Raw genomic sequence first — 19,859 nt, forward strand, 5'->3', positions numbered from 1 at the left:
TTTCAACTGGTTCTCTGCAGTACTGAGAGAGAGCTTGTACTGGCAGCTTTCTGAAATGCAAATAAGATCACATCCATCCTCTACTTAAAATCCTTTGATGACCAACATCTGCAGAATAAAGTCCAGATTATGGCAATCAAGGCCCTTCACAATGAGGCTTCTGCCTACCTCTTCAGCTTTATCTATTCCTTTGACCTGCCACAGTATTGGATTTCCTGAATGCACCATTCTTTCTCCATACCTTACATGCTATTCCTGCTATTGGGAATGCCTTCCCTGCCCTCATTTGCCTGGGAAACTTCATGTCTTAAAAATCCAGCTCATTTAAATACCGCCTCGAAGGAGATTTCCTGATCTCCACTGGCTTGGATTTGGGTGTACCTTGTCTCTGATTCACAACCCACTTGTATCCATCCTATATAACACTTAACACAGACTGCTGACTCAAGTGTCAATGGTTGGTTCCCTTAGCTCTTGTCCCCACTAGACTGAGTTGCTGAGAGGCAACAGCTGCCTCGCTCCTCTCTGTATCTCCAGTAGCTAACAAATAATTTTAGAGTACATGCTTAATACGTGTTTATTGCATTTCAGAGAGAAGAATGACATGAGCAAAGATATACAAAGGATCTGTCCAGGAATGGAGTGGGCTGCCTGGCCAGTCTAGAGTCCAAGGGATGTGCAGCAGTGATGCATGGACTAAGCCTGGAAAAGAGGTTATATTGGTTCTTTGAAGACCCTGGGAGCCAGGCTGAGAAGTGTGGACTTCATATGGTGGGCAGTGGAGAACCCTGAGGTGTTAGATGATCGGAGTTGTGCTAAAGATAGGAGGACAGACTGGAGAAGGGGGAGGCAGGGGTTAAAGAAAACAGGCAGCTACTAGCTCTATCTTACAGTCGATGAAACAGCAGCTTGGGGAAATTATGATGACCCAAGGTCACACAGTTGGTAAGTGGTAGAATTAAGAGCTGAACCGGTTCTGGACTATGTCAAGTCCAGAGATCTGTACCTCACCACATGGGTTATCAGGAGATGGGGCTTCTAGGTTGTCCAAGTGTTAATGGATAATCCATTAGTCAGGATAGGATAGGTTCCACTGCAGACACAATACTGAAATCTCTGTGGCTTAACACATTTATTTTCTATTCACACAAAGTCCGCTATTGTGCTGGACAACACTTTAAGGCAGCTTAGCAATCCAGGCTGCTCTGATGTGCTTCCATAGTTCTCACAACAGGGAAAGCACTTGGAGAATCATATATTTTAGAAGTTTTACTGGTCATACATACCAACTATGATTCAATGTGAGAGGACTACACAGGGACATGAGTACCACATTGAGGTAACTGGATGTCACCTTAGAGGCAGCCACCATAGACAGTCAGCAGGGGAGCCTCACCTGGAGGATGGTATCTTCCTAACCCCTTCCTGCTCAGCTCATCTTTCATCTTTGCTCCAGTTGAGGGAGAATCCAGGTGCAGTTTGCAATGACCCTGGGAGGGAGGCAGATCACCGCAATTTGCAGATGAGGAAACCCAAGGCATGAAGACATTCTGGGTCTGGCCCGACTCCCCTGTGCTCTCGCATCAACCTGCATATGCAGCAACCAGAGCATTAACCATGTGGATCTTAGACATTTGTGAGCCTGTCTCTGTCACTGGATATTGGCCTCTCACACTCCATCTTTGCCTCTGCAGCACCTAGCAGGGGCCTGGTACAGAGGAGTGGCCAAACCTGTTAGCTAAGCCTTGCCCACTTCCCTCCACAGCCCTGCACCTGCCCAAAGCATAGCTGTGCAGGGTGTGGGGAGTAAGAGTCACCTACCCCTCAGGGCACCAGGTGGGGAGGCCCTTTGCAATATGTGAAGAGGGTAGGGAGAGGCTCCCTGGCACTGTTAAAGTGCTTCAAAAGGGAGGGGAGGGCAGATGCCCCTACTGGAGTGAGCTCTGTGGGACCACTGTGAAGGGGAACTTCATCTGTACCAAACATGGTGCCTCGGCAAGTCCCTGCTGTGGACAAGTTTTCAGTCGTCGAAGGTTCTCTTCCCTCATTGCACACCATCCTGTTCCTGACCTAGCCTTGAGTGGAATTTTTGTTTCTCTTGTATCCCAGGATCCCTCCTACGGCTCCTAACAAGGCAATCCTCCACAGTTCTGAGGCTGCCTCTGCTTCTGACAGAGCACCTGGAAGAGAGAAATTCTCACCTGAAACCCCACTTCAGTCACCTGAAGTGCCCGCCCTGAAGGCTAACACCACTCTTTCCCCCTGATGTGATGCTTGGCCTCCCCATGGTGGGGTCGCAGTCCCTCCTTCCCTCCTCAGCCGACCGCACTGGAGAAACCAGAACCCAAGCCAAAGTATCAGAAATGTGTATTCTTTTCTTTTAATAGTAAACCTCTTTACAACAAATATAGTGAAAAGAGTTTTCAAACAAAACTCATAAGAATCTCGAGGACTTTGTCTTTCTTATTGTGTAGAATACTAAGAAAGCATCACCATACAGCACGAAAAGAAATATTGAAAACAAATCAACAGCCACACACTTAGACTCGCCCTGCCCAGGACCCAGGAGGAGCCCCAGGAGTGTGGGTGATTGTCGGGTTTGGGGATGGGGCACCTCCGTGGCCTGTCCCCTTCCTCCCTCTGGGACTTGAATGGGGAAGACAGAGAGAATCCAGATTCTCCATATAACATTCCAGCGCCCCTCCCCCAATGCAAATCCCATTCCTTCTACCAACTGTTTAGGGGGTAGAGAGAGGTGGCAGAGGGGAGAACAGAGGAGTTCCCAGGCTCCATGTCTCCTCCCCTCTATGAAAGCCTAAATTCACCCCCCACCCCACCCCAGGGGAATCCAAAGAGTCAGTTAAAAATATATAGATATAGATATTTCTAGATACACTTTTACATCATTTCTGTCTCTCCAAACAAATAAATAATCAGCAAGAGAAGGTGCATTACTTCCTTCCTGTCCAAGGTGGGGAGGGCTGGGTAAGGGTCAGGGGTCAGTCTCGCTGTACTGAGTGCACTGCTGGGAGAAGGGGAAATGGTGTGTTCAACTGGGGTGGGGGTGGGGGTCCTCTTGCCCACTGTCCCTGAAAGCTGTGGGAAACCTGGGGAGGGGAGGAGCATTGGATGACTCCAGTGATTACTTTGGCAAATGCCCAGTTATTCAGAGGAAGGAGTGGGTGGAGGCAAATTTGGCTTGTGAGAAGAGGAAGAAATGAAGTCTGCACTTGAGGTCTGGGTTCCCAGGGACCCTCATCTGGCCGGCCAGGAGCCCCTACCCCCAAGAGAAATCTTGGGATAATGAATTGTAGAAATGTCACACATTCATTCACAGACCACCCCCTGTCCCCAGGGATAGAGAAGAAGGGACACACACATCCACACATGGTAATCAAAAACCAGGTTTGCCATTACAAGGCAGAGGGCAAAACTGGTAAATATTGCACCGTGAACTGCAGGGGCCCTCACCCCCACCCCGTGTTTAATGGTGGCCAAGTCCAGCCTAGAAAGGTGGACAGACTGATGGCAGGAATAGCCTGAGAAGGGAAGGCCAGTCATTCAATGTTTATTGAGCACCTATCATACACCATTCACTCATTCAGCATTTATTGAGTGCCAACTATGTGCCAGGCACTGGGCAAGGCTCTGGGGATGCACACACATGCAAGACTACATCCTCTTCTTTCATGGCCCTGATCAAGTCTCATCGATTCTTGAAATTCCTTCTAGGAACCTGCAGGAAGACTGGACACGCTGTGTGCCCAGCCAGCAGGTAGGGGTTAAGGTGTGAGGAACTGATCAGGTGAGGAAAAAGCTTTAGGGAGGAAGAGGAACTTGAGTGTCACCCTGAAAGCAGGACTGGGGTGAGGGAAAGAGGTTATTCCAGGGAAGGGGCTGTGTGTAAAGGTGTGGGTACTGGGTGGACAATTGTGCGTGGAGCCTGGGAGAGGCAGGGCTGCAGGGAGAGGTAAGGAGGGCCAACTGCTAGATCCCTTCTGACCACAGGACAAAAATATCAGAGCCAAGGGTGAGAACAGGTGAAGGAGCAGGGCAGAAGGGAGTGGGGCTCAGGGAGGAGGGTCATGGAACTAGAAGCCAGGGCGATGTAGCTACAACAGCCACCTGTCTCTCTGTAAACATATACCCAGGCACATGCTCATATGCATGCACACAGACGCCTTCAGAGCTCAAGTCGCGTATGATGTGTATGCCTAGACAGGCTGAGACCCACACAGCCATACACACAAATACAAAGGGACACTTGGACATACAAATACTAGATGCCCTCTTGAATACACTCAAGTCCATGTGCAGCCACATGCCCCTCTGCTTCTGGTTCCTTCCCTGCCTCATATTGGAACAAATACTGCAAATGTCTGGGTCATAGAGGTGGGCAAAGGTAGTCACCTGGCATGAAACTGGGCCTTGTCTACTCTGCTTTCCCACCAGGATGAAACCCCAAGGGAGTGCTCTGCCCCTTGGGCAGAGGAGCTGGGCTTACATGAAGGAGTGGGGCAAGATCCCAGTCTGCCTACCCATGAACCTTAGGGTAAGGGTGGTGTGGATCATGGGCTAGGGGCCTACCCCTCCAGTTCGACCTGTCATCCAGCCTGAGGTCCCAGGACCTGGGGAGGCAGCAGAGAGGCAGACTAGGAGGCAAGGGGAGGGGAGCAAGAACAACAGCAGAAGAACCTCATCTGTACAGTACGGGCGTTTGAGTCATTATTATTACAATATACTTTGACAAAAATAGAATCTCATTTCATATCAATACAACAACAACAAAAAACCAGTTTCCTGGACTGTTACACTGCTAACTTTTCCAAAGGTTGCTATTTACAATTACAGTAGCCAAGAGGGAAGGTGGGATGCGGCCTGGGGGTGGTGGGACAGGAGGTAGCCAGACGATGAGGGTGCCAAGAGCAGGCAGGTGGGGTCCGGAGCTGTTCGGGAGCATGAGCAGGAGCCGGGAGGAGGGCTGGGGAGAGGGGCCAAGGAGGAAAGAAGGGAGGCAGGCCTCCTGCAGATCTCCTGGCCCCCTCTCCCACCCTCACACCCCATCCTAATGTCCACTCCTCTGGGAGTATACATGTGCAAGGAGGAGCGAGTCTCCTCACTCACACGTGCCCTTGGATGAAAGGATTTCTGGTCCTCCAGCATCCCGAAGGGACCAAGGCCCGCTCCCACTGAGTCACTTCACTCAAGTTCCTCTCCCCAGCTTTCCCTGCACTTTGTGGCCAGCTTTACAGGGCTGGTGTCAACTGAGGGATGAGGAGCTATTGCACTGTGTATCTTAGAGAAGACGCTGGGAAAGGGAAGGGACCCTGACTCACCCCTGGCCCCAGCCCTCTGTCCCTCCTCAGCCCTCTCCTCATGGCTCTCTTTCTTTCCAAATGTGCTTCAGAGGGGCTCTACCTCAAAGCTTCCCCCCAGCCTCAGATTCTTAGGCAGTCTTCCCAGCCCAAAAGCTCAGCCAGCACCCCCACACCTTGGAGGGGCAGCTCACACAAGAGTCAGTGAGTGTCAGGCGTGTGCAGGGGTATGTGCGGGCCAGGCTTGGGTGTTCTGCCCCATATGCTTGTGGCCACTGGAACAGCCCAGAAGCAGAAACCCTTTGCAGGGCCCCTTCCTCACTCTCCTCTGAAACACAAACCCACCATCAAGCCAACTTTGGGGTTTTAGTCTATTGTAAGGGTTTTGTTGTTTGGTAGTTTTTTTGGTTATTTCCCTCTATCTGGGGGATGGGGTGGGAGGACTCCGCATGCAGGGCTCGGCACCTGTCCTTTCCCAAAGGCCCATGGGCCCCCACCCCCTCCTGCAGCATATGTGTACAACGTGCAAAGTGTTCCCCGCTTCCCGCAAAAAAGAGCTCCCGCGCCAGTGAAAATGGCAGGGGGTGCAGAAAGAGGGGATGGGAGCATCCCCTTCTCCAAAGTAAGAATCCAAATTAAAAAAAAATAATATTAATAATAATAATATAATAATTATACACAAATGTAACCGTCAACAGGACACGGAGCACAAGAAAGGAAGTGAGGGTCAAGCGGGAGGAGCCCAGGACAGGGGGTGGGCGGTGAGATTGTCAACTCTTCATCAGGGAGGCTGAGAGGAGGGGAGAGGGGACCGTCACTTTAATGTCTGTGAAGAGAGGAGATGGAGAAGGTGGTGTGAGGGGTGGCCCAGGCTACGGGGTTTGTGTCCCCCACGCCCCTCTCCCTGCAGGGCCAGGAGTCTAGTGGCAGAGCCAGCTCTGAGGGGAGGATGTTATCGAGCAGAAGGACTGATGCTGGAGGAAGGGTAGGAGATGGGCCTCTGGTGGGGGTAAAGGGCATCGGTGCAGCCTAAAAGGGCCGATGGAAGGGCTAGCTGGCCACAAGGCCTCTCAGGTGGGAGATAAGACAGGCTGGGGGCACACGGGGTAGTCCCTGGGTGTAGCAGACACTGGCAGACAAGAGGGGTGATGCTACAGTACCCAGGTGTCGAGCCGCATCCTCTTCACAGCTGAGCCCTCGGCCTCAGGCTCTGGGGCTGGACGCAGCAGGCCAAGTGTAGGCCCGAAGTCCCCCCGTCCGTCATCCCGGTCCCCCGTCTCATAGGAGCCCCCAGCTGGGCTGCTGAGACTGTCACCAGGCTCAGGGCGGGTAGCTGGGAATACAGCTGGAGGGGGAGGTGCAGGGCTGCGTTCACGGCTTGGGGACACAGGTTCTGATTTGATGCTGATGTGGGGGTGGGTGGTGACCGTGAGGGCAGCACCCACATGGGGCAGGGGGCTGCCAGGGCTGGCGACAGGCGATGGGGTATAGGGGACAGAAACAGAGGAGAGGAGGTGAATGACAAAAAAAGTGATGGGTGGTGACAAGACAGAGGGTGAGAGAGGACAGAGAATGAGAAGATAGGGGATGGGGATATGAGGGAGGAGGAAGAGACAAGTGGATGGAGAGAGAAACCAGGAGAGACAGAGATGGCCAAGTGAAGGGAAAGAAGGAAAATAAGTCATATTAGTTCTCCTTCTCTCTCATGTTATCTTCACAGTCTGGGGTCCCCACCCCCACCCCCACCCCAGGCTGGCTGGGGGAGGGGCTCAGGGTGGGTTTCCTAGACCTGTACCTGGGATGCCATTTGGTACCTCACATGCTGTCCACAGATGATAGACAACCTCAAAAGGATCCCTTCTCTTCCCGACCCTCAACTCTCCCTTCCCAAACATGTGCATGGATCCCCAGGGACTCACATTAGGTTGCTGAGAGACACAGGGACCAGGTGGGGCTGCTGCTGCGGCTGCTGCTGCTGCTGAGGCTGCGGCTGCGGCTGGGGCTGAGGCTGCGGAGGCTGCAGCGGCTGGGGTGGCTGCTGGGGCTGTGGTGGCTGCTGCCAGGCGGTGACATTGCCTAGCGACAGCCCCCCAGGTGAGCTGAAGGCCGGTAAGGAGGAGAGCTCCGCACTGGTCAACTGGTAATCTGCATGGGGGAGGGAAGTGAGGATGAGCCTCAGTAGGAGGCAGAGGACTAAAGCTGGGGTCACCTCCAGGAGGAACATGGAGATGGAAGGAGCTATTAATGACAGATGTGAATAATCACAAAACCCACACAAATCCAGAAAGATGGCGCTCCTAGTTCAAGAAATGCAGATTGTAATAACCATAGGGTGCTGTTTTTCCAACAGGACAAAAGAGGTGCTTTCTTAAATACTGTTTAACTTTTTTTTTTTTTTTTACTGTGTATAGATACTACTTTTACAATGTCAATTTATAAACAGAAGAGTAGAAAATCAGGGAAGGTCTAATACATGTCAGCCATCTCTTCAACTCCCAAGTCTTTAAGTGCCTTTCCGAGACAGAGGGCAGTCATGGTAAATGCCAGGTGAATGGCACATCTGAAGCAATTTACTGTTAACCATTCCACCTTCTGCAAAGTCCAGAGACTCCTAAAGACTGTCAACACTTAAGATAAGTAGCAACCAGGGTCTGGGCTGCTGCTCCCCCCCGCCCCGCCCCCGCCCCCCTCCCCCCCCCCTTCCACACACACACAGAGGATGCATGTCAGCTACCCAGAAGGGCCTACAAGGGCAGAGAGGCTGGGAGGGACAGTTCTGCAGACAGCAGGCCACGGTTCTGACCAATTTTACCATGAGGTGTTGCTTGTCTTTTCCAGAATTTCTGTCTCAATAAAGAAACTGATGTTTGCACTGTCACAGGACGAACTGAACCATGAGATGTTTCACAATTTACTCAACACTGTTATGTTTCATGTTGCATCCTGTTTGGAACAGCTTAGAAAATGTCTTTCCTCGTCACCCCGTACCACCATGCCCTCACTCAAGGGGTCATCTACGCCAGCCGTGTCTTTACGCAGAGAAGACAGTGTTATCTCTGCAATACAACAATAAGGCTACAGGCAGGAGCGATGAGGTCAAACTTCCTGGCTACCTCCACTTACAGGTCATGTGACCTTGGGCAAACTACTTACTCTCTATAAACTGGAGGCAATAATCCTACCTATATCACTCAGCTGTTGTGAAGTCTGAGTTAATAATACACATGAAGTATATAGAATAGTGTCTGGCACATAGTAAATATTCAAAAGACTGACTTGTTATCATTAATTTACAAATGAGGCAACTGCAGCCTCAAGTTTGAGGAATGCCCCAAGTCACAGAGAAAGCCAATGGCAGAGCTAAGACAAGATCCCAGGCTTCTTTATTACCTTTAAATCTCACTCTAGAGAGATGGTCCATGCTTGCCTCTGGCCTCACAATGTTAGCCAGGAGCTTTGAGATGCTTATATTTAAAAAGCAGAGCAACGGCAGAAAAGGGGCCCCTAGGACCAACTATTTCAAACATTCATTTTATAAACAAGGAAGCCAACCACAGAATAGTGCATCACCTGCCCAACGACCCTCAGGGAGTGAATAGCTGAGACTCAAAATTCCCAGTTCCTCATTTTTCCAGCATAATCCAGCCCTATCTACCTGGAGACTTGGCTTCCCAACAGGCTTAGCTCTTCCTAGATAAGAACATGGACTGCAGGCCACCTGGCAGTCCACTCGATCTGCTCCTAGCGTAACCACAGCCCGATCTCTGCAGCCAGTATCAACAAGGGGCCAGGCCTGTTCCTTACCAAGACATTACCATAGCCAAATCACCCCCAGCCAGAACTTGAACTGGGACTGTAAACAGTAAACAACTAAAAAGCAAAGTGTTCATTAGGGTTTTATTTGTGTTCCTAGTCACCTGAACACTGTGCTGTTTAAACTACTCCTGCAGCAAGAGGAACTGGAGCCCCCAGCTGCTGAGAGCGTGTGATAAAGGCCACACTTCCCCCAGCAGGGCTCCGAGGGCAAGCCCAACATCAGAATCTGCTCTCACACCACAATGACAAATAGTCTAAAGTCTGGCTTGCTGAGCACTTGTCCCAGGTTCACTGATACCCACTAACCTCCTTCCTTCTTCACAAAGTGGCAGGAGACCCAAGAAGATGGCAAAAAAATCACCACCATTGGATTCCCCAAAAATAACAGCTTCTGAAAAGTGGTCTGTGCTGCCCTCTGCCAACCACCCCCTGCCATCCTCAGGGAGCTGGCTTCTCCAGTAAGGCCCAGAGCCTCAGCTGGCAGGGCTGGACGAGCCTCAGAGACCTCCTGTCCACCCACAACTCTCACAGATGAAGAGACTGGCCCCAGGGATGCGGCCATCTGAAGCAGTCCCCTCTGAAGCTGCCCGAGGACATAACCACCTGAGAGTGGTGCATGCATGGGAGCAAACACAGGAGCAAGGGACTGCATAGACACCGGGCCGATAAAATCTGGACATAGATATACATGCCAGAATCTGGCCCCCTCCACATGAGACAGTTCCTCCAGCTGTCCTTCCTGCCCCGAGGGGCTTTGCTACATACAGGGCTGGGTTCTGGATTTTTACACACGGGGAAGAGGTGGGATTTTGTGAGTCTTTATACTGATGTCTGGGACCTAGTGTGGTTCAACTCTAGAATGGGGGCTTGGAGAGGGCAGAGAAGTTGAAGGGTCTTTTGGTCTAGTCTGATCTCATCACAAAACAGCCCTAACACAAGTCACCAGCAGGTGAGAGAACCTGGGGAGCAGCGGAGGTCTCCTCAGTGGGAAACAGACCAGGTTCCCCAGCCACATTCATGCTCTGAAGCAGTGACAAAGCATTTGCCCTGTGGGTGTCCTCCTGCCACAGCAGCGTATAGTGTAGGCAAGGAAGGCCAAGGGTGCCACAGACTGTTCCTGGGAGAATGGGAGTGGGTGACGCAGGCCAGGACGGCCTGGGCACTGGGTGTCCCGTCTGAATTCTTCTACCTAGAGGCCTTTCTCATGTCTCCAAGTGACTCGTCACCTTCAGATCTCCTCAACCTTCATCAGGCTTCCTCCTCCTTGCCCCTCATCACTCCACCACCAAGCCAGCCCCCATGGCCTTCCAGGAACCTAGACAAGTCCTTTGCTCTGGTCTGCTCAGCCTCCCTGTCTCTTCTCTCCCTCGTTCCTTCATTCTTCTCCAAGAAGCCCCGACGAACTGACCATGCCTGGTTCCCCACTCCCCAACTCTGGTGGCCTGAATCATCTGCTCAGCCCACCTCTGGCCTGGCTTCTCCTAATGGGAGGCTCCTGAAGGAGTGACAGGGCCTCCTTTCTCCATTAGATCTTATATTAAAAACAAGGGATACCCAGTTAAATCTGAATTTCAGACAAAATAAAGAATAATTTTTTAGCATAAATATGTCCTCAAGACATACTTTGCAAAAGAATGTCTTTGAGCCCTGGCCGGTTTGGCTCAGCGGTTAGAGCGTTGGCCTGCGGTCCGGAGAGACCTGGGTTCGGTTCCCGCTAAGGGCACGTACCTCGGTTGCAGTTTGTCCCCGGCCCTGGTGGGGTTGTGCGGGTGGCAGCCACTCGATATGCACCTTTCATGTCAATGTTTCTTTCTTTATCTCTCTCTCTCTCTCTCTCTCTCCCCCTCCCGCTCTATCTGAACAAAAAATGAAAAAATGTCCTCGGGTGAGGATAAAAAAAAAGAAAAAGAAAAAAAAAAAAAAGAATGTCTTTGAGACATACTAAAAAAAGCATTCGTTTTATCTGAAATTCACATTTAACTGGGCATCCTATGTTTCTATTGGCTAAATCTGGCAACCTTAATTAGGTAGGGGCTCTCCCAAATCAATGGTCTTCCTCAGACTGGGGAGTCCCCCAGAGAATATCTCATGTTCCCTCTCCTGCCCCAAGGCCATGTGCATACAGCTCAGGCCACCCAAACACTCACCTGTGTTGTAGGCGGTGGGCATGGAAGAGAAGGGAAGGCCCTGGCTGAGTAAACTCGGTGTTGCCACGGAAACCACTGGGGTGGTGAGCGAGTGGGTAGACTGGGAGACCCCAAGGCGCTGGGCATTGTTCTGCAGGAGAAAATGGTCTGTCAAGAGGTGGCAGATCGGGGTTGCTTGATCGTGGCCCTCCATTCCAAGGCCAAGCTGGGGTCTCTAAGTCCCAAGGCCCAGATGGGATGCCTCAGCATGGAGGCCCCGTAGATACACAAACATGTGCTGGTGCATTCAGAGACACTGAGATCCAGAGAAACATGCCACACTAATCCACTCACACCTACACAGACAGGAATGCTTGCCCTGTGGCCCCAGCACCGAGCTGTCTCCTAGGGCAAAGTGAGGGAAGGGAGAGCCACTCGTCTTCTGGCTGATCCCGCTGGAGTCTGCTCTCCATCTATCACACTGCAGCACATGCCTGGGGAGAGACGTGCTGGCATCTATGAGGGAAAGCGTGTGCCTGCGTGTATGCACACACGTGTGTGGGGCTGTCAGCTCCATCTGCCGCTGACTCACTTGTTTATTCCAACTCCACGCTGGGGCCGAAACTGCTGTCGTGTTGGCCGCCAAAGCCTGCCTGCCTTTTCCAGCCTCACTGGCCTCCCATCAGGGAGTTGGGGAGGGAGGAGCCCCCACCCCACTCCTGGCTGAGGGTGAGTACGTAGGTGTGTGTGGGAGAAAGAGGGGCTGTGTGTGCCTCTAAGTGCCTGTGAGACAGACTGTGCAGGAGGAAGCACAGGAGACAGAGGGGAAATGGGGAAGCCTTCCTCCAAGGACAACTCTGGCCTTGCCTTAAGCCTCAGTTTCCCCTGGAAAATGAATTTTACTGTCTGGCTGGTACCCCTTCTATGGAGGTCCTGCCCTGGGTTCCAAGAGTGCTTAGTGGGCCTCAATAGAGTCAGAGGGCAAATGCAGTCCAGGGCCTGATCCAGGCATCCTGGGACAATGCCTGGGGCAAAGCCTGGCCCAAAACCTGGCCCACCCCCTTGCATAGGCACATGCACACAGAGAAAGGTGTGCCTGCCTGAATGCAATATAACAATAACACATCCATATACATACATGTACACACACATGCATGTCTGACCCCTCACTCCTGCCCCATTCACCTCTGTATCCCACTTGGCACTGAGCATAGTTTCCAGCAAATAACCAAATAAACAACACATACTACATACACAGGCAGAAGGACAAGGGCACGCATATAGTCCATGCTGGGGGGGGGGGGGGGCACAGAGCAATGAGATGACCCAGAATTCAAAGCCACAGCAAACATCTCACAGCCTCACTTACCAGATCTAAATGGTCCTCAGTCTGGGAGCAGAAATAAAACCAAAGGATGGTTCAGTCTCTTGCCTCCACCTTCCCCTCACACCACTGGCCCCACAGCCATCCCATCTACCTCTTTGCAAGGGAGCAGGATGGCTCTGCAGCCTGGAAGCACAGGGCTTTTCACTGCCCTGATGAATTTCCAAAAGATGCTACATCCAATGTCTACCAGTTAGGAAATCCTCACAATGTAATTCCCATCCCCCTGCTGTAATGGCTGACCTCTCCTATCCTCCTTCCTGTCACAGAACATTTTCTCCCATCTCTTGTTCCCTTTTACTGCCTTTGAGGCTGGTACTTCTGTGTTCCAAACTTTTGTAATGCCCTCTGGGACTTCTTTCCAGCCATGCTTCCATGATCTCTCTTGGGAAGTCCTAACTGCTGATTAACCTTTATCTCTCCTGCTGGAGGTTGGCTCTTTTCTTCCTCAAGTCTCTCATTCCCCAGCCCCTGCCCTTGCTCCATCCAGACCCCCACTCACCAAGTGGTGCATTAACCCCTTTCCTCCCTGGGAAGTGATGACCCTCAGGTCAGGCTTGCGGCTGGGGGCTCCAAGCTGGGCGCTGTGGGTGGGTGGGGGTGGAGACTTGGCAGGGATGACCTTGTTTAAGCTGTTGCCATTGGCCACAGGGAGGAGACCAGGAGAAGCCCGAGCACTGACGTAGCCATTCCCTGGAGAAGAGATGAGGGTAAAAGGAAAAACATGGACCCACCCCTCATCCCTGTTAACTGCCCCCATGCCAATAATCCTGTCAACCAGCCCCTCTCAAAACCACGCTCAGGCTCTCTGGTTTCCCCTAAAACCCCTTACTACCAAATCATTGAGTTCATCAGAGGAGACTCTGAGGTCTGCGTGATGGGGCTGGGTGGTAGGAGTTCTGAGGTTGGTAGGAAGAACTGGAAATGACCCTGGCTGATGTTGCTCAGTGGTTAGAGCATAAGCCCACACACTGAAGGGTCATGGGTTCAATTCCCAGTCAAGAGCACTACTTGGGTTGCAGGTTCCATTCCTGGCTCCAGTCAGGACACGTGCAGGAGATGACCGATCAATGTGTCTCTCTGACACTGATGTTTCTCCTTCTCTCTCTCTCCCTCCCTCCTTTCCACTCTCTCTAAAAATCAATGGAAAAATATCCTTGGGTGAGGATTAACAAAAACAAAAACAAACAAAAAAAACTCCACTGGAAATGGAAACCACAATGATCAAGAGGTTCTTCTGCAGTCAAGCCTTTTCCCCACCTTGTCTAATTTTGGTATCCATGGGCAGGAAGTCCAGCACCTTCTGATCCCACTACCTGGCCCCGACTGGGCCCACAATGACCAGGTTGGAAAAAGGTGGCAGCCTGGAATCTGGGCCTTAGTGAGGATCCTGCTCACCAGAGCAAATCAACCACTCAGGCTGCTCCCTTTGCAATGAGCTGGTGACACGGTAATTTGGATCAGCCTATGACAAGATGCCTACAGCTCTGGGGAAGATGAGCCATTCACCAGTGGTGGTGGCGTTCCTGGCACTGGGGGACTGATGACCCAGCCATCACCATAGTTAGACTGGTAATAGCAAGCATAATAACTCCTTACATTTGCTCAACACTCCACAACCTACATGGGGCTTTCACATGCATGTCACTTCATTTAATCCTCATACTAACCCTCAAGAGGGTCAGGACACATATTATTAGCCCTATTTACAGAAGAGGAAACTTGAGGCCTGGTTGGCAGAGGTATTCATGACTTCTCCAAGGCCACAAAGCTTGACTGGAAGCCAAGCTAGAGCCCTCATCACTTTCCACATGCCAGGCCTGACAGCCTACAAGTACTGCGGCTTCCTTAAGGTCTGCAGGCATTTTTCTGGCCCTCTCCTTAGAGAGTAAGGGTATTCCCCCATTTTCCCCATTTCCTGACCCCATAAACAATTACTGCCAAAAAGCTAGTATAAGGTGCTTGGTGCTAAGCTTGGGAATTCTAAAGCCCAGAGATGTCGGGGTGACCACAATCAGACGTGTCACCTTGCTCTGTCACTGTTGCTCTGTAAGTGTGTGGTTGCCTCCATCCCAATTCCCGGATCACTCTGGGAATGGCAAGAATGTCAGGGTGACGTCAATGGTGACATTCGAAGTCATAGTCACCAGCCCAACCACAGCACAGGGCGAGAGGGACTGTCAGCTGCCTTGGTGGGGAGTGGGGGAGTGGAAGCAGCCTTTCTTCTGGGGCTTACAGATGTGCGCACACAAGTGCACATCTAATGTCTGGGCATTTCCATCAGTGAGAATGTCTGTGTGTATGAGTCTGCCTGTTGTTTGTCGACAATGCCATATATATTTGCATCCTCCAGATCCCAACCAGACATTCCACTCAACTGAAAAAACTCGGATCTTCACCTCCAACAGTTTGTCCAGAATTCCTGAGCCTACAGTTCCACACCAATCATTGCTACAGGCAAAAAAGGCTCGGGGTTTAGAAGTCCTCAGACTCAACCTCCAATTCAGGCTTTAGGACCTTCCTCTTCTGTAATCTAGGTCCTTCTTTGTCCCTGGACCCAAGCAAGCAGACCCTCCCCCACCCCCAGGCACAGGCAGCTGTACTCACCCACAGGGCTGGGGCAGGCTCCGTTAGCACTGTTGAGGTCGCCCCCCAGCATGGCCCCTGGAGGACAAACAGAACCATGGTGAGCTGACTGGACACTCTCTCCAGAGCGAGTCTTGGGAACTAAACAGGGACAGGAGTCATAGTTCCTTCCCTCAGGAGCCACATAAATGAGAGAATGCTGCGCAGCTGAAGGGAAATACTCTATTAAAAATGGAATCCCAAGTCCCTATCACACCTCATTTCCGCCTCACCTACCCACCTACAGCCCACTCACCTGCACTGGCTGGGCGCTGGGGCAGGCCAGGAGACACACTGTTCCTCTGTAGTGCTGGCTGCTGGGGGGACAGGAGCCGTGGGTCCGTGAGGGATGATGTCACCAGGGAGGGGGTGACCAGGGAACTGCTGGGATTGCTGAACTGCAGTGAGCTCTGATTGGACACGGGCACTGTCACAGGCATGGCAAAGTTGGGGGCCGGGACAGCTGACTAGACAGAAAATGGAAAGGGAGGGTCAGGCCAGGGTGACTCCTTACCTTGGACCCACTTTGCCTGGGAAGGCAGGCAAGGACTCTCCTAGCGTTGGGCTGTGCGTCCTAGCTAGGGCCAGCAGCTCGACCTCTGCCCTGGGCCCTTCTGGAGCCCTGCCTGCCACTCCCCCCGAGGAAGCCCACGGGTGGGACTGCTCTGGGATCCAGCTCTGGCCCAGAGAATGAGAACAAGGCTCTTCTCACTACAGACAAGACTAGGGACACCTGGAACCCCCTAGTAGAGGTGGGTTAGTCCTCAGCCAGGCAGGACACACAGGGAGCAGGTTAGAGACCCTGAGTACAGACCCAAACTCACACACAGCTGTTACAGACCTGAACCATGGGTCAGGACATCATTTCACTTGCAGTCTCTCATCCATCCGGCCTACTGCAGGTGTTCACTCCACCTCACTACCTTTCCCATTAGCAGTCTCTGCCTTCCTTAAACAATGCTACTGAGTATCTGAGCCTGGGGTATCAGAGCAGGCCCAAGGGGCCCTTTCCCCAAAAAAGATCCAGACACCAGCACATTCTCCACATTCCTGTCATCTAAGGATCTCGTGTCATCTACACATTTCTTGCTGGTGAGGGGGACATTCCAGGCCTTTCCTGGCTTTTGCTCCATCCAAGTGAGGCTCAGCAAGGGTCACGGGTTCATCATAACCAAGGTCAGAGGTTCCTCAGGAGTCACCAATAGCCCCAGCATGGCTCAGAGCAGAACATCCATCAGAGGCAGCAGAGGGCCAGGGCGGGGCGCGAAGCCACACCATGCACCACAGGGAGGCTCTCCTCCATGCTGCTACTCACGGCCAGTCTATAACTCTGCATCATTTTATCAAACTCCTCGTCTATCTTTTTATATTTCTCCTCCGTCTGGGGGGTCAGGGCAAACACCTCGTCCACCTCAGGGCTCTCACATTCCCTGTGCTTCTTGTGCAGCGCCTAGGGGGGAAGGTGCCGGAAGGGGGGCCAACAGAGAGAGAGTGAGTGGGGCTCACCCCATAGCGCCGGAAGAGCCCGTCCAGCTCCTCGCTGGCGCGCCGGTACTTGTCCTCCAGCAGGGGGCTCTGTTCCAGCGAGTCCTCCCCGTCGGGCTCGGGGCTGTCGCAGCCGTTGAAGCCCTTCTTCCTCAGGGTCTGTAACCGCACCACTACTGTCAGCAGAGGTGAGGGTTCTCCCACACCCATCTCTCTGGAGTTCTTTCAGCCCTTCCAAAGGCCCCTTAATTGTTCTCCAACCTCCTCAGGGGTCCCCGCATCTCCCCAGCCCACTCCCTCAGTGCTCCCCTCCCCTCCTGGTGCACTGTGTGAAGATGTGGCTGGTGGGGAAGGTATCAGAATGCAAGGGTCATATGGAAGGTGGGCATAGCCCAGAGAATGCACTAGGTGTAGAGACATGTGCTTCCAAGGTGACAGGTGGGGAGGGTTCCTCGGGGGTTGGGGGGGTGGTGCCCTGGCCAGCCCCTGCCTTATCACCCATGACCAGCCCTGCCCAGAGGCATGGAGCATTCCCCACGGTAAGGTAATCAAGGCTGGCTTTACCTAGCTCAGTCCTTGGGCTCTGCTTAGAAGATGGACGAGAGAGAAATAGAAATGAGACAGAAAGAAAGATGGACAAGAGTGAGAAGGGCAAACAGGGAAACTAGCCTTTACTGAGTTCCTACTATGTACCCATATGCTGTCCTTGCCCAAGGTCAGAGCTTCTCACATGTGGCCGTACAAATTAGGGACACACCTGATAGGTCTGGAGTACACCCAAAGCTGCCCTCTCAAGGCTCAAAACTTCTTCACAGATACTTGTTTTGTCTGTTTTTTTTTTAAATTTATTTTTTTATCCTCACCCGAGGACATTTTTGCATATATCTTCAGATAGAGAGGGAGGAAGAGGGGGAGGAAGAGAGAGAGAAACATCGATGTGAGAGAGATACATCGATTGGTTGCCACCCACACGACCCCAGCTAGGGCCGGGGACAAATTGCAACCAAGGTACATACCCTTAGCGGGAACCGAACCTGGGCCTCTCTGGTCTGCGGGCTGACTCTAAGCACTGAGCCAAACCAGCCAGGGCTACTTGTCTTGTCTTTAAAATGAATGCAAATTTTACATTCTAGTCCTGAGTAAATCTGTTTTCGCTAATATAAATAAGGGAATTTCTTCCAAATCTTTGAGTTAAAGTCTCACTTCAGGAAGGCAGGCCTGTGCCTTCCCCGAGATGCTTCTCCATCGACACAAGTTCATATGCCCAAGGCACGAATACCTCAGTGTGGGGAGCAAGAACTGGGCCATCTCATTCAATTCCCACAACACTCTTCAAAGCAGGCACTGGCCCCATTTCGTGGAGGTGGGTGAGCACCAAGGCTCCAGGAGGCTAACCCATCTGCCAACGCCATGTGGCCAGTAAAGGCCAGAGCTGGACCCCAAGCCCATGTCTCTCAACAGTTCACAATAACAGCTCTCTTTGAAACAGAACATAGGGCCATGGGGACCCAAAAAGGGACAGAGACAGCAGAAAAGATGAAAACAGAGAGGGAGACAAAGAAAGGAAGAGTCAGATGCAGTAGCAGACCAAAAGCTAGAGAAGGTGGAGGGACAGATAGAGAGAATTTGAGAAAAGATGGAGAAGAGAGAGGCCATGTCATGACTGACAGACATGAAGAAAGACTCTGAGAGAGGGCTGCAGTGGGAGTGGACTGGGTGGGCAGCCACACTTGACATCTACTTACTGCCTCTCCTTCCTCCTCAGCCTAGGGTTTGTGTGAAAGGATAAGGGTTTGTATGTTTGTGCACACAGATGAGGAGCTAGGAGGGCAAGTGTATACATGCATGTGCATGAGCAGGCCCGTACGTGTGTGTGCGCATGCATGGGTGCGTGCTGCATGGGCACGTGATGTTCAGTGGCAGGCGGAGGTGGGCGGGGTCCGTATGTGTGGACCCACCTCGATGATGTCAGCATTGGTGCGGCTCTCATGCGGCTCGTTGTACTCGGTGTACTTGAGCAGCACCTTGTCCATGTCGGTGCTGGCATACTGGAACAGCTTGTTGGAGTGGTTGAAGATGATGAGCGCAATCTCGCAGTCACATAACACACTTAGCTCATACGCCTTCTTCATGAGCCCGAACTTCCGCTTGGTGAATGTCACCTGTAGGTGGGCGGATGGGCAGCCAGATCTGGCTCAGTCAAGGACTGCCCAGGAGTCCCCATCTACAGGCAGCTGGACACAGCCCCTTCTTGGGAGCCCCCATCTCAGAGTGACACAGCTCTCTTCTCAGGAGCCCCTGGTCTGGGGAAGAAACAGGCCAGCACCCCTCTGCCAACACATGGCCACGACATAGCCCACAGCCAACTCACTGAAGGCAGAGGATTCAGATGGACGGACCTCCACATCTCTGTTCTGGGGACTATAACGAGGTCAGGGAAGGAGAACAGAAGGACTTCCTGGCTCTTCCCCTGGGGTAGGAAGAGGGAAGGATTCATCTTGGGAAAGGGGGCATGCCCAGGTGTGGCCCGAGGCTTGCATATGGCTCCTGGGCAAGGGCATAGGTCTGTATGGTTGCAGCAGCAGCAGCAGGAGTTCTGGGACACAGGGTTCTAAGAGCTGCAAGGAGGTGGGGGTTCCTCTTTTCCCAGCTCAGTCCTTCCCCTTCCATAATTGCCTCCAGAGTCCCCTTCCTCCAGGAAATGCTCTTGGATTGGCTGCAAGGAATGGAGGCAGAGGCCAGCTCCCTGCCCTTATCTACACTGTGTGGCTACAGGACCTCCTCACCTGTCGGTTCCGCTCATCAGTGATTCGCTGGATCTGAATCTTTTTCCTCCCCATCTTCTCCGGGGATCCTCAGTGCTAGGGAGGGGAGGGGATCGCTGGGTGGCGGGTCTCGGCACGCCTCACACTGTGCTCATGAACGGTCTGGGACCAGTGCTCAGTTCATGGTCTGCAGGACACCTTCTGCACAGCCTCCTGGGAGGGTAGGGTCATGAGAGGACTGTCAGTCCTAGCAACCCTCAGCCCTGCTCCTTGGGCACACAAGCCAGGCCCACAACACCTCTAGGAGAGACTCTCAGTGTCTGAGCCCCAACCTCAAAATGAG

General features: G+C 52.3%; 1 protein-coding gene across 6 annotated transcripts in view; it reads right to left on the reverse strand.

Moving 5' to 3' along the window:
• Positions 1–1,862: 1,862 nt before the first annotated feature.
• The window catches only part of MEF2D (myocyte enhancer factor 2D), a 35,033-nt gene continuing 17,036 nt past the window's right edge, over positions 1,863–19,859 (reverse strand). For 4 of the 6 annotated variants that reach the window (XM_036272046.1, XM_036272047.1, XM_036272048.1 and 1 more), the window contains 12 exons: positions 19,538–19,729; positions 19,123–19,221; positions 18,710–18,913; positions 16,773–16,910; positions 15,523–15,733; positions 15,249–15,305; positions 13,144–13,334; positions 12,627–12,647; positions 11,279–11,408; positions 7,235–7,460; positions 6,476–6,782; positions 1,863–6,141 (listed from right to left, as the gene is read on the reverse strand). In XM_036272046.1, the coding sequence (XP_036127939.1) occupies positions 6,130–6,141; positions 6,476–6,782; positions 7,235–7,460; positions 11,279–11,408; positions 12,627–12,647; positions 13,144–13,334; positions 15,249–15,305; positions 15,523–15,733; positions 16,773–16,910; positions 18,710–18,913; positions 19,123–19,221; positions 19,538–19,591 (1,650 nt within the window). In that variant the 5' untranslated portion in view covers positions 19,592–19,729 and the 3' untranslated portion in view covers positions 1,863–6,129. The remainder of the gene's footprint in view (positions 6,142–6,475; positions 6,783–7,234; positions 7,461–11,278; positions 11,409–12,626; positions 12,648–13,143; positions 13,335–15,248; positions 15,306–15,522; positions 15,734–16,772; positions 16,911–18,709; positions 18,914–19,122; positions 19,222–19,537; positions 19,730–19,859) is intronic. The other 2 variants (XM_036272050.1, XM_036272051.1) reach the window with 2 other exon arrangements.

Source organism: Molossus molossus, unplaced genomic scaffold (assembly GCF_014108415.1).
Source record: "Molossus molossus isolate mMolMol1 unplaced genomic scaffold, mMolMol1.p scaffold_m16_p_20, whole genome shotgun sequence".
In the NCBI taxonomy this organism is placed as follows: Eukaryota; Metazoa; Chordata; class Mammalia; order Chiroptera; family Molossidae; genus Molossus; species Molossus molossus.